Source organism: Mauremys mutica, chromosome 16 (genome assembly GCF_020497125.1).
Source record: "Mauremys mutica isolate MM-2020 ecotype Southern chromosome 16, ASM2049712v1, whole genome shotgun sequence".
NCBI classification, from domain to species: Eukaryota; Metazoa; Chordata; order Testudines; family Geoemydidae; genus Mauremys; species Mauremys mutica.
In genome coordinates, this window is record NC_059087.1 from 3,510,746 (window position 1) to 3,524,808 (window position 14,063).

A 14,063-nucleotide genomic window follows, 5' to 3' on the forward strand; every position below is an offset into this window, starting at 1 on the left:
CCAGCCTGGGCAGAGCAGAGCGGTGGTTCAGACCATTGGCTGTGGTATTGTGTCTCCATCACTGGCCAGTGCCTTGTTGCTTCAGAGATTGGGTGCCCTTCATGGCCCTCAGACACTTTACTATTAGGTGCTTTATACATAAGATGGCAATAGAGAACTGGCTGGATAAATGGGTGTGCAGTCTGGAGACAGCTAGATAAATGGGCAAGTATGGAGATAGACTGATGGATAGATTAGTACATATCTATAGATTGGGCGACGGGTAAGTAGGTAGGGAGTTAGATAGCTGCCATAGGGTGAGACAGCTAATACATATCATATGGTCAGTTGGGCAGATTTGTACATTTGCAAGCAGACCTCCCCCTCCCCATTCTAGCCCCCTATTAACTGGCCGCTAAGCTACAGCAAGAGGGTGGATCCTCTACTCTTCTCTCTACCTAGTGCAGGGGTTCTCAAACTGGGGGTCGGGACCCCTCAGGAGGTCACGTGGTTATTACATGGGGGGTTGCGAGCTGTCAGCCTCCACCCCAAAGCCCGCTTTGCCGCCAGCATTTATAATAGCGTTAAATACATAAAGAGTGTTTTTAATGTATAAGGGGGGTCGCACTCAGAGGCTTGGTGTGTGAAAGGGGTCACCAGTACAAAAGTTTGAGAACCCCTGACCTAGTGGTTACAAATGATCAGACAGATGACCCTCAAGGTAAAAGATGGCAGCATTGTTAACACTTTAAATTTTATGGTAAGTCTTGCAATATTTTTTTTTAACTTTAAGGCCCAGCTCTTGGAAACAACTGAATACATGAGCATTCCAGCTGTCATTTTTAATAAGTTAGTTTTTAGCCCTCATAGTTAGTGAGGAAAGCTTGAAATTGTGAGCCAAGTGAGCCCTAACAGCTTGAAAACCAGAAGACAGAATCTAAAGTTCATTGCCAATTTTTGCATCTCATTATTTTTGGGGTCTAACATAATATTTGAACAGTTGGGCTTGGTACTGCTGTATAGACAAAGGCAAGTTTATATAGTAATTATATAAGTTATACAGCCCTGTCTGGGATGGTTTAGTTGGTGTTGGTCCTGCTTTGAACAGTGGATTGGACTAAATGATCTCCTGAGGTCTCTTCCAACCCTAATCTTCTATGATTCTATGGTAGAACCTCCCTACTTTGCTCTCCTCCTTCTTTACCATGTGCTCCTGCTTATGGCGGTAGACAGAGCATCTCAGAGAGCGAAAAAGGTTAGGGGGACTAGCTTGGCCTTGAGTCAGCCTTTTCCACCCACCAGTCTGGTCTCAGACACCCACTCCCTTCCTGACTGCAATGATGGTGCCCCTGTGCCTTGGTGACAAGGAGCCTGTGGGATTTGCCCTTGCGCATGGTCAAATGCTGCTCTAAGAGCACACAGAGTTTCCTTGGGAGCAGTGGATGCATAGGTTATAATTTGTCTCTCTAATGTTAAAGTAGACATAGGAGGGCTCTGAGGCTAGTCTGTTTCTGGGCCTGTTTCTGCCAGGAGCTAAAATGGTGTCCGAGCCCGCTCCAGCCCTAGCCATGCCAGGAAGTAAGATGGCGACCGCCGCCTTGGCGGCCTCCCTGTCACGTGACAGCCTGCTGCCTGGCTTGGTGAATGGCGCTGGGGGCGTAGCGAGCGGCGCTGGCGTACGCCTGGGGCGGCCCCTCAGTGGGACCCGTTAGAGCGGCAGGAAGAAGCGGCCCCCGCCCGCGCCAACATGTCGAAGCGGCTGAGGAGCAGCGAGGTCTGCGCGGACTGCAGCGCTCAGGGTAGGCGCGGCCGGGGCTGAGGGGGATGGGCGGCCCCGAGGAGCCCCGTCCCTTGGGACTCTCGCTCCGGGGCCTTCCCCACGGGAGCCCGGGGTCCTGGCCGAGCCCTGCCCGGGGGCGCGAGTTCGCCACGCCCGGCCCGGCCCGGCCCGGCCCGCGCGCTGCACCTGGACCTAGGCCGAGCCCCCGGGGGGCTGCGTGGCCGGCGGGCCCTGCCCCAGGCTCACGCCCCCGGGCAGCCGGTGGCGCAGGGCAGCGGCGGGCGCCTCGGGGTGCGAGCGGAAAAAGCCGCCCTGGCTGCGAGCAGCAAACAGGAAGCCCGGTGCAGAAGTGGTGCAGGAGCTGAGCGCTGTGCGCTCCTCGCCAGTGACAGCGGCTGCTCTGGAGCGAGGAAACAAGCCTGGTCTTTGCATCATTCTGTGGTGACAGGAGTGTCCTGCCCGGGGCTGGAGCCTGGGCGCCCCCGTTTCCGCTCCCCGGGGCCGGCAGCACCCCGGCACCCTCTCTGCCTCCAGCCACGAACCGTGCTGCGTGCCCCTGTTTGAAAACCATTGTCGAGCCTGGCTGTCCTAGGACTGTGTCTGGTTTGTTCTAGTGTGGACATGGGCTTTTGAAATACCTTTGGTGTATTCTGGGCAGGGTCTGTGTTTATAGAGTGTAGGGCACAATAATTGGGGCCTCTGAGCACTATTGGAATATAAATATTGATATAGACTAACATAAACAAAAGAGGGTTTCTAGAATGGTTTCTGATAACTTGCCTGTACACTGAAAATGGTTTTAAACAGTTTCTAGTTTGGGCAAGGGCCATCTGGCCAAATCACAAAACTAGAAATCAGTAGATGTGGGTGCTGCTAGCCCGTGGGGAAGGGATAGCTCAGTGGTTTGAGCATTGGCCTGCTAAACCCCAGGGTTGTGAGTTCAATCCATGAGGGGGCCACTTAGGGATCTGGGGCAAAAATTGGTCCTGCTAGTGAAGGCAGGGGGCTGGACTTGATGACCTTTCAAGGTCCCTTCCAGTTCTAGGAGATTGGTATATCTTATTTAATCAGTGTGTATCACTTTTGGTGTGTCACTTCCCCGCTCTGCCTCTGTGAAATGGGAATAATACTTTTCTACCTCTTGAGTATTGATGGGCTTAACTCATCAGGGTTTGCAGTGGGTTTTAATTTGTTGGATGAATGGATGGTATGGTAGAAGTGCAAAGTATTAGTGTTATTCTGACACTATGTCACCCAGACTTCAGAGAAACATAAACTAGTTATTCACTTACCAAAAAAAAAAAATTAAATGTAAATAAATACATGGAGATATACCTATCTCATAGAGCTGGAAGGGACCCTGAAAGGTTATTGAGTCTAGCCCCCTGCCTTCACTAGCAGGACCAAGTACTGATTTTGACCCAGATCTCTAAGTGGCTCCCTCAAGGATTGAGCTCATAACCTTGGGTTTAGCAGGCCAATGCTCAAACCACAGAGCTATCCCCCACATTGAAGTTGCAATTGTAGAACAGGGCAGCCACCTTTCCATGCCCTTCCAGAATGTGGACCTAAAAGTCCCAAACTGAAATGTTAGAAAACTAGTTTCTGAGTTAAGGACTCCCTGTTTATGTCACCATACACAGTACTACTATTACTAGGTAAAAATTTAAAGAAAACAATTTGCTAAGTTGTTGCTCCTGTCTCATTTCTTGACATTTCAGTCCTCCAGTTATGCTCTAGAGCAAGAATTACTGCTTTAAAATGATGCTTTGGTAAAGTTTCTTAATCTTGAGGAACCATCTCTAGAAACAAGAGCTTGTAGCTCATTCAGCCACTGACATTTCCAGAGAAGGAAGTGAAAGGGCATATTGGACCACCAGCTTGTTAGCCATGGGAAGCTGTTTGGGTGTGTGCTTGGGGGAGCTGTTTAAATATCAGTACTATTGTAGTCATTCACAACTTCAGTTTACTATCAATTTCAAGTTTGAAACATGAGCTGTACAATGATACCAACATCATTTAAAACAAAATTATTTGGTGGCTCAGCTACTAACATTTAGATTGTAAATTCTTTGGGACAAGGACTGTCTCTTTTTTTGCATGTTTTTAGATTTTTAGCTGCAGTGATTTAAATAGGTTGGGGGGGGGGCACGCAAGGCTGTAGCAGCCAAGTTCAGAGAGAGAACTTGTAGGTAAGCAAGATAAGGTGAAGGTCTGAATGAAAACTTTTGTGTTGTGAACAAAGAGGGAAGGCCAGAGGAGAGTGTTTGTGTGTATGTGTGTATATATATGATCAGCAAGATTTAGGCCTGGTCTGGTAGACTGGAGAGACTGGAAGGATGGTGGTGTCGTCCCTGGTGATGGACAGCTGAGGGGGAAAAGGGTGGCCTTTCAAGGCAGGGAGTGTGTGGGGTGACGACAGACAATGACTTTAAGGGTCTAGAACAATGGTTCCCAAACTTTAACAACCCGCAAATCCCTTTCATTAAAATATCAAATCTTGCGAACCTCTTCCCCTCCCCTCCCCAAAAAAATGGATATTTCCAGGGATTTTCTCCTTTGCCTGAGCATAAATTATTGAAGAAGTGATCTTGGAAATAATTTGATTTTTATGTCACTTATTATACACTATTTATTATATTATTTATTTTATTACATTATGAAAACGGCAACACTCTTCCAAGATTTCATTTTTGTAGCTTATATCACTTTGATTAAGCTTCCTACATGTTTCATCAAGGAGTTCCAGACGTGAAACAGCATGAAGGTATTTAAGAAGCCAACTCAATAAAGAGTTCCTCCCACAAGCATTCGAGTCTTGAGCAGTCCAGGCAAACAACGCACGACTACAACAAAGCTTAAACTTGTTCTGCCAGGAAGTCATGGTCACGGGGCTCGGGCTGCTGTGCCCGGGATCCCTAGGGACGGTTCTGTCCGCCATTACAGAATTTTTTTCTGAGAACCCCCTGATACATTTCATGAACCCCAGTTTGGGAACCACTGGTCTAGAATGAAACTTCTGAGTCTGCGAAGTTACACCTTACTCATCTCACAATTTTAAGTATCAAGTTTAAAAAATAAAATGTCTAACAAAATTTGACGGAAAAACATTTAGTGAGATAAATCTTGTAAATTGGCATACTTATATAATGTAAAGAATTTGTTGCATTGCTAATTCCATGAGTGAACCTCCATTTAAGGAGATACAGTCCAGATACATTACCCTTTTAAACATGTTTCCATACATATGTTTATAATCCAACAGAATATTAAAATGGGAGAATTTAAAAATTGATTTACTTTGTGTTTGCTGTTCCTTTTTACACTTTTTTTTTCTGCTTAGATCAGGGGTTCTCAAACGGGGTCAGGATCCCTCAGGGGGTCACGAGGTCATTACATGGGAGGTTGCAAGCTGTCAACCTCCACTCCAAACCCCGCTTGCCTCCAGCATTTATAATGGTGTTAAATATATTAAATAGTATGTTTAATTTATTAGGAGGGTCGCACTCAGAGGCTTGTGATGTGAAAGGAGTCGCCAATAAAAAAGTTTGAGACCCACTGGCTTAGATGTTTATTAAAGACTTTATTTCATAGTCAGTTTCACTTCCTGACAATTCAGTCAGTGTATTGTGGGTATGCCAAGCCATAGTAGTGTTGCCAAAGCATAAGCAAGAAGCATAATCCTGTGGGATTTGTTGAAGGTAGGTACAGTTTCCCCAGGATAGGGCTTTGGTGTGTTCAGGAGTTTATCATCCATGTCCATTCATTATGCCTGTACTGCAGAGATTGTATGAGAAATTGAATCATAGAATCACGGGACTGTAAGGGACCTCAAGAGGTCATCTAGTCCAGTCCCCTACACTCATGACAGGAGTAAGTATTATATAGACCATCCATGACAGGTGTTTGTCTAATCTGCTCTTAAAAAATCTTCAGTGATAGAGATTCCACAACCTCTCCAGGCAATTTATTCTAATCCAATGATTAGAAATAGTGTAGGGCAATGTTTTAATTTGTTGAGGTTTGTAAAACCTAAAGTATAGCTTTAAACTATGATGGATGCATTTAAAATCTTTCAGAATACTGGAAATGGTAACATTTCCACCAATAGTATCACTCTAACAGGGAATGCCTCTAAAATGTTACACATTTTAAGGGTGTGCACTCTAGTTGACAGTGTCCCTTTACACATATTTCATGCTTCTTTTATATCTGTGTGTGAGTGATCTATAATTTCGAAGGCTGTGTTCAGAGAGGAATTGTGCTTCATCAAGTCAGGTTAAAATAACATTGAAGTGTTAGCTTTTCGCATCAGATTGTTCATAATGTACCATACTACTGCTAAGTTTAGAAATCACATCAAATTTGTTGTGCTGCCTTGAAATATGTTAATTTCTACAAATTCAGATCTCTTGGTCTCTTATAGCACAAGACTCTTGATTTGTAAACTGAATAAAGCAATTTTGTAAGTAGATTTAAACATTAAACTAGCATCAGAGGGGAAAAAAATCTGTTGACAGATGTTGCTCTTCTAACATTACTTTCATTTTACAGTTGAACTAAATTGAGCTCAGAACTTGGGTAATTCCTTATGAGCTTGCACGAGGAATGACTCTGAGGGCATGTCTACACTGCAATTAAAACCCCCCATCTGGCCTGTACCAGCTGACTCAGTCTCGGGCTATGGGGCTGTTAAATTGTGGCGTAGACATTTGGGCTCAGGCTGCAGCCTGGGCTATGGGACCAAGGAATCTGAGCTGCAGCCCTGAGCCCAAACAATCTACACTGCAATTAAACAGCTCCTTGGCCTGAGCCCTTGTCTGAGCCAACTGGCACAGGCCAGCGCTGGTGTCTAATTGAAGTGTAGATGTACCCTAAGACACCAGAATTTTGTCAGTAGTGAGTGATATTATCTGCTCAGTTTTAGTGCTGCTCAATAAAACTACTCAAATATTTAAATGGTCATGGTAAAAAAAAAATTAACATTAAATTATTTACCTTTCTTACAAATAACATAATAAATTGTTAAAACTGAAGAGTCTCCACAATCAATTTTACTTTCCTCCATTGTAATTTACTCTCTGCATTTTATTCAGCTTGAATAGAAAAACTAGATTAGTGAGTTTCTACTTGGTTTTGCTTGAGAGGATTCCTGCACTAGTCCAGTGTTTTTGTATCTGAATTGCCCTATCTAAGTTGGCTTTTTGGGCCTCTTTTTGGCATCTTTCCTGCAAACCATTATGCAAATATGTAACTGTACTTATGAATAGTCCCATTAACTTCAATAGGGCTACTTATAAAGGTGAAGTTATACACATACATAAGTATTTGGAGGATCATGGCCTTAGGGGCTAACTGAGAAACCATAATTTGGAAGTTTTGTTTTAAAAATATTTAAAAACGTATGCATTTTTGTTTTTTCATTTACATCTGCTCAGTAACAATTCTTTCTAAGGAGTACCCGAGCATCATAAATAGTCTTTCCTTCTCAAGCTGTTGTGATTCATACTATATTTGTGTTTTGTGCTGTGATTTATTTGTCAGGCCAGTGATCCTCTCAAAAGAAAGACTGGAATTAATCACTAGACTGCAATGCACAGAAACTCTGAACATCCCAAAGTTTTGGAATAGTAATATAAGGCTGGAAGGGACTTTTGAGAGGTCATCAAATCCAGCCCCTTGTATTGAGGCAGGACCGGTAAACCTAGACCCATCCCTGCAGGTGTTTGTCCAACCTGTTCTTAAAAATTTCAGTGATGGGGATTTCACACCCTACCTTGGAAGCCTATTCCAGAGCTTGACTAACCTTATAGTTAGAAAGTTTTTCCTAATATCTAATTTAAATCTCCGTTGCTGCAGATTATGACCATAACTTCTTGTCCTACCTTCAGTAGACATGGAGAACAATTGGTCACAGTCCTCTTTATAACAGCCCATAATGTAACTGAAGACTTATCAGGTCCCCCCTCAGTTGTCTTTTCTCAAGATTAAACATTCATATTTTTTGTACCTTTCCTCACAGGTCAGGTTTTCTAAACTTTTACAATTTTTGATGTTCTCCTCTGGACTCTTTCCTCTTTGTCCACATCTTCCTTAAAGTGTGGTGCTCAGAATAGTACAAAGTACTCCAGCTGAGGCCTCACCAGTGCTGAGTAGAGCAGGACAGTTACCTCCCGGGTCTTACATACAACACTCCTGTTAATACTCCTCAGAACAGTATTAGCAGTTTTTGTAACTGCATCACATTGTTGACTCATATTCAATTTGTGTCACCCCCAGATCCTTGTCGGCAGTACATCACCACCTAGCCACTTATTTCCCCTTTTTTTTATTTGTGCATTTGATTCTTCCTTCATAAGTGAAGAACTTCATGGTTATATTTACTGAATTTCATCTTCTTGATTTTCATATCAATTCTCCAATATTTCATGGTTGTTTGGAATTCTAATCCTTTGCGTCAAAGTGCTTACAACTCCTCCAGTAGGGATGTAAATATCAGTTTAAAAAGTTAACCAGTTAAACAAAATTATATCATTTAACCAGTTAACCATTAACTGAGGTCGCTTTGGCATGGCTGGGGCTGGGGTCTTTCCAGCCCAGCTGGGGTCCCGCTGGCCTGGCCAGTGCAGGGCCGCCAGGATTAACAGTTATGGTGGGTTAATGGTAAGCCTAATGCTTACCGGTTAACTTTTTACATCCCTATCCTCCATCTTGCTGTTTTTCTACAGATTTTATAAGCAGATTCTCCACTCCATTAGCCTAGTCATTAATGAAAATATTGAATAGTATTGGACCCAGGACTGACTCCTGTAGGATACGCCCTCCCAGTTTGATAGCGAACCATTGATATTTTTTGAGTATGGTCTTTCAACCGTTTGTGCTCCCACCTTATAGCAATTTCCCCTAGACCACATTTCCCTAGTTTGCTTATGAGAATGTCATGTGGGACTGAAAAGCCTTACTAAAATGAAGATATCACATCTACCACTTCCCCCCATCTCCTAGACCAGTAACCCTGTCAAAGAAGAAAATCAGGTTGGTTCAGCATGATTTGCTCTTGACAAATCCATGCTGGCTAGTCTTTATAACCTCATTATCCTCTAGGTGCTTACAAATTGATTGTTTAATAATTTGTTCCATTAACTTTTTAGGTGTCGACGTTAGATTGATCTTTAATTCCCCAGGTCCTCTTTGTACCTATCATTAAAAAGGGGAACAAAATATTCTTTAACCTGTGATTTTCCTATTTTTGGCTTGTGTTCCTTTTTCCTTGGTGTTTATATTAATTGTGTTAAATATCTGGTCACCATTAACCTATTTAGTGAAGACTGAAGCAAAATAGGTATTAAACACCCCTGCCTTCGTGATGTCATCAATTATAAGCTCTCCTTCCCCTCTAAGTAGAGGATCTACACTTTCCTTTGTCTTTCTGTTGCTCCTAATGTATTTAAAGAACCACTTATTGCTTTTTATTTGACATGTCCCTTGCAAAGTGTAACTCATTTTGTGCCTCAGCCTTTCTGATTTTGTCCCTGCATGTTTATGCTATTCTTTTGTACTCCTCCTTAGCAAGTTGTCCATCTTTTTTACTGTTTGTAGGATTCCTTTTTGATTTTCAGATTATTAAAGAACTCTTGTGGAGCCACATTGGCTTCTTGGATATTAACAGCCTTAATAAAATTAGGGCTTTGTGTGTAAAAACAAAGCAAACAAAAAAGATAGTTTCATTTCTGTATCTTAATGAAAATAGAGTCTCGGGTGACCAGATTTGGAGTTTACCTGTACTGAATTTTTCAACAACATGAATGAGGATTCCAGAATTAATGTGCGCGGCTTTTCCCTACCTGATACCAAATGGTTAATGTCACACACATCTACTAAATTGTCAGGTGCACCAGGATTCTATTATAAAGCTTCATTTGTGCTGCTTAAGTGTACTAAACATTATGGAGTAAATTGGAGTTACTACCACAGTTAATCCTTCACTTCTTGTGTAAGTTATTTTTTTCCTGGCCTGCCTTTCTCTCGATGTAATTAATAATTGTTAATTCTAGCTTCTTAAATGCCTTAAAATAATAATACTTTGCATTCTGTAGAAAAGTGCAAGTATTTTGTTCTTCTTTGACATAATGTGATTTCATATGTGCTTTGCCATTATACGTCCTATTTTGTATTATTTTACAAATTCACTTTTCAAACTTTGCAGGCTACGTCGATCACATCATACTTCTTGTTTTGAATTGCTCTGTTGTGTTCCTGTAAGCATATTTTGGCCTATCTCTCTGGCTTCCTTGAACATCTTACCAGCAACATGAACTTAACTGTGGCTAAAACTAGGCGTTGTCTATATACAAAGTTTCACCAGTTTAACTTGTGTCTGTTTAAAAAAATGATTCAGTTAAACTGTGTGCGCACAGGATTTTGCACTAATTAATTCAATTTTTAAACCTGGTTTATATCCATTTAGTTTAACTCACCATTTCCTACCTCACACTCGCATCACTCTGGAAATTTCCTCCACGTGCATCTGACGAAGTAGGTATTCACCCACGAAAGCTTATGTTCCAATACTTCTGTTAGTCTATAAGGTGCCACAGGACTCTCACTCACATCACTGTCCTCCAAGCCACTTGAATTTAACTAAATCAGATGAAGATTATAGTTTATAAGGCCAGAACGGTTCACTGTGATCCAGTCTGACCTCCTGTAAGGCAGGTTTAAATTGAATTAACAGGGTTCATGCAGCTTTTTGCACAGTCTGTCTAAATCTGTTTAAAACTGCACCTTTAGGGTACGTCTAGACTACTCGCCGTATCGGCGGGTAGCAATCGATTTCTTGGGAATCGATATATCGTGTCTCATCTAGACACAATATATTGATCCCCAAACACGCTCCCGTCAACTCCGGAACTCCACCAGCGCGAACAGCGGTAGCGGAGTCGACAGGGGGAGCCGCGGACGTCGATCCCGCGCCGTGAGGACGAGAGGTAAATCGATCTAAGATACTTCGACTTCAGCTACGCTATTCACGTAGCTGAAGTTGCATATCTTAGATCGATTCCCCCACAGTGTAGATCAGCCCTTAGTTAAACTAGTGCAATTCTGACTATAATGAAACTCCTCAGCCCTTTCCTTTCCTTCTCTGCCTCCACTCCCACACACTCAGTCAGAACCCATTATCTTCCCTGTCACTCAGGCCTGTAATCTGGGGGGCTTCTTTGACGCCTCCCGCTTCCTTGCCTAACACATCCAGGTGTCGTCTAAATCCTGCTGCTTCCTCCCCAAACACTTTACAAAATCAAACATTTTCTTTGAGTCCATGTTGATAACTCTCATTTAGACCCTTAGCATCTCATGATTTAATGATTACGTCCATCTTCTCTCTGGTCTCTAACACAGAAGCAGCTAAGAACATGATCTTGGCCCATCACTTTGATTGTGTCAATCCCCTGTGAATCCTTCCATTGACTCTCCTGTTTTCCACTGTATCACATTTTAACTCTGTTCTTATCACATCACTCCCTACACTCTGCCAATGACTCAAGGCCTTAAATGCTTATTTGTCATCTGCCACAAGCTTCTGCTTGCTTTTGTCCATACTGCTCCTCATGCATAGAATGCACTCTCTGAACTATTCAGGGAGGCTACTGTCTTCTCAATATCATTACTCTTGTACTCTCCCCTCTTGGTAGTTCCACTTGCAATATTTTGTTTCAAATCAGATTGCAGGCTCTTTGGGGCAGGGACTGTCTCCTGCTGTGTGTTTTTTACAGTGCCTGAAATTGATTGTGTTCTTTGGGTGCAACAGCAATAAGAATAGTTACTATAGTTAGCAAGCAGAATGCACGTGGTCTTTGCACAGTAAACTATGCCCTGTTAAAAATGTTCTCCAGTTACAGATATTCTAACATCTGTCTAAGATGTGATGTGGGTATATTTTGTTTAGTGTGTATACTGCTTTGAAGTGTCCACATATGAAATATTCTGTCAGTATAAGCTGTAGTGATGTTCAGATAAGGATAGCTGTAGGAATCGACATACTCATATTTACTTTAAACTGTTTAAATTTTATAGCCCTTGCTATTTTGAGCAAAAACTTGTTTCTGTATAGTTGATAGAATATTAATTCTCTGAAAGCTGACCACGTTCTGGTTGTCCACTTGCTGGCTTTTGGTCTTTTGAAACTTCGTACTATCTGAAACAGAGTCTTAAGTACTTGAGTCTGAAAATCCTTGGAAATAGTAGTACAGTAGCCAAGCTTAAATTAAAAAAGAATCTTGCTTTTTATCTAAAACAAACTTTATGTAAACATAAGAAACAAAGGAGGGCTTGTACATTTTGGAAACTTCTAATGTATCTGAAGAGAGGAGAAACACGAGGAACTGAAATGTTCTGTTTAGATATTCAGTATTTAAAAATATATTGCCGTTTTCACTGATTTATGTTGAAGAGCATGCTGGCAGCAAAAAGCTTAGTTTGTTAATTAGTTCTAATTATATTGAATGATCTTGTAAATTAACTGGCATGAATTAGCTAAATAACACAGGTCATCATATTACCTTTTTTTGAGTTTTGTTCTTGACCAGATGGGTTTACTGTGAAGACAAACACCTTGTTTAAACATCATAATCTTAAAAAAGTGGTGTAAGTGAAGAATCCCATTGGCACATGTCCTGGGGGGGTAGTCTTTCTTTAAAACTTAACACAGCTTTATTTTTAGTGGTGAAACTAGCTAAACTGTAAATAATAATTGTATTGGTTTTACTAAACTTATCTTGCTTGCACTACCACTAAAAGGAAACAGCATCTCTGACCTCAGGCTAAATTGCAGCTTGTTTCATGTGATGCTAAAGATGCTATATAAAATACATAATCCACTTCAAAAGAGTGACATGTACATTCAGTAAAAAGAAAGTGTGTATTTCCCATTTCCCCCTAACCTTTGTGCGTTTGTCTGTTAGTTTGTGAGCCCTTCAGGACAGGGACCATTGTTTCTTGTTTGACCTGAAAGTGCCTGGCACATAGTAGGGCACTACCATAAACCAATAATAAATTATAAAAATAGGAATTGCAATTTCAGAAGTAGATTGGGAAATGGGTTAGTGACTTCTTTTGAGACCATATTGGAATACAGAACAGGAGTTTCAAGTGACATACACCTTTAGTATGTGGGTAAAGATTGTAGGGATATACTTTTGTCTGGTTTTTCTCACATACCAGAATGGCAGCGCAATACCCTAGGGAATTGTGACGTCTCATGATGGTCAAAATCATTCCATAGAACACTGAACATATCTCATTGACCGGCCTAGGTGTCTTTTACTTAGTCTTACTATGGGGAACTGTTGATAATGAAACATGCTGTGCTATAACATTAGATGATTACTGGCTTAGCGTAAAAGTAGCATTGTAAGGAATTGTCAGTGTGGCATTTAATTTTTGTTTTAACCAGTTCTTGAAAGTAACAGCTATATTTTGCTCTTTTGTCTTACAAAAGTAGTGCCTCTTATTTGTATATTAAAATAAAAATACATAAGAATACACTGCAGATTTAACAAGGCAGGACTTAAAACTTTGAGCAATAAACAATAAATACAATACTTATTATTTATATAGTATTTTGCATTTAGAGATCTCCAGGCCCTTTACAAAGATGGGATATGTATCGTTATTCCTATTTTACAGACAGGAAAACTGTCACATTAATAATTATAGGATTTTCTATGGCACGCCTCATTGTAGTATCTGAGCACCGCATGACTGTAATGAATCTAGCCTCATAAAACTCCTGTTGAGGAAGGGAGGTATTCTCCTCACTTTATAGATGGGAAACAGATCAGAGTAAGTGGGTTTTTTCCTCAAGGTCCCACAGCAAGTCAGTGTCAGAACTTGAAACAGAACCCAGATCTCCTGAGTCCCAGTCCAGTGTCTAACCACAAGACCCATATTTCCCCCAATATCTTGAGGCCCAGGGAGTCTGACTTTCCCAAGTTCATATAGCAAGTAAGTGATGGTAGATCCAGGAATAGAACCAGTTACACCTGATTCCCAGTCTCGTGCTCTAACCACTGGCCCATGGTGCTGCCCATATTATAATAAATATACTTGCTTCTCTTTTCCAGACCCCTGCTGGGCATCTGTAAACAGGGGAATTCTGATTTGTGATGAATGCTGTAGTGTTCATCGGAGTCTAGGACGTCATATCTCTCAAGTGAGGCATCTTAAACACACACCATGGCCTCCAACGTTGCTTCAGGTAAAAGCTGAGGATTGCTTTCTGATGAGAATCGGAAAATGCAGTTCT

The 14,063-nt window shown here is 41.7% G+C and overlaps 1 protein-coding gene across 5 annotated transcripts in view; it reads left to right on the forward strand.

Moving 5' to 3' along the window:
* Window positions 1-1,633: 1,633 nt before the first annotated feature.
* The window catches only part of GIT2 (GIT ArfGAP 2), a 55,692-nt gene continuing 43,262 nt past the window's right edge, over window positions 1,634-14,063 (forward strand). For 4 of the 5 annotated variants that reach the window (XM_044989378.1, XM_044989380.1, XM_044989379.1 and 1 more), the window contains exons 1-2: window positions 1,634-1,778; window positions 13,882-14,015. In XM_044989378.1, the coding sequence (XP_044845313.1) occupies window positions 1,727-1,778; window positions 13,882-14,015 (186 nt within the window). In that variant the 5' untranslated portion in view covers window positions 1,634-1,726. Of the gene's footprint in view, window positions 1,779-2,383; window positions 2,403-13,881; window positions 14,016-14,063 lie in introns of those variants that run through there. The other variant, XM_044989382.1, reaches the window with a different exon arrangement.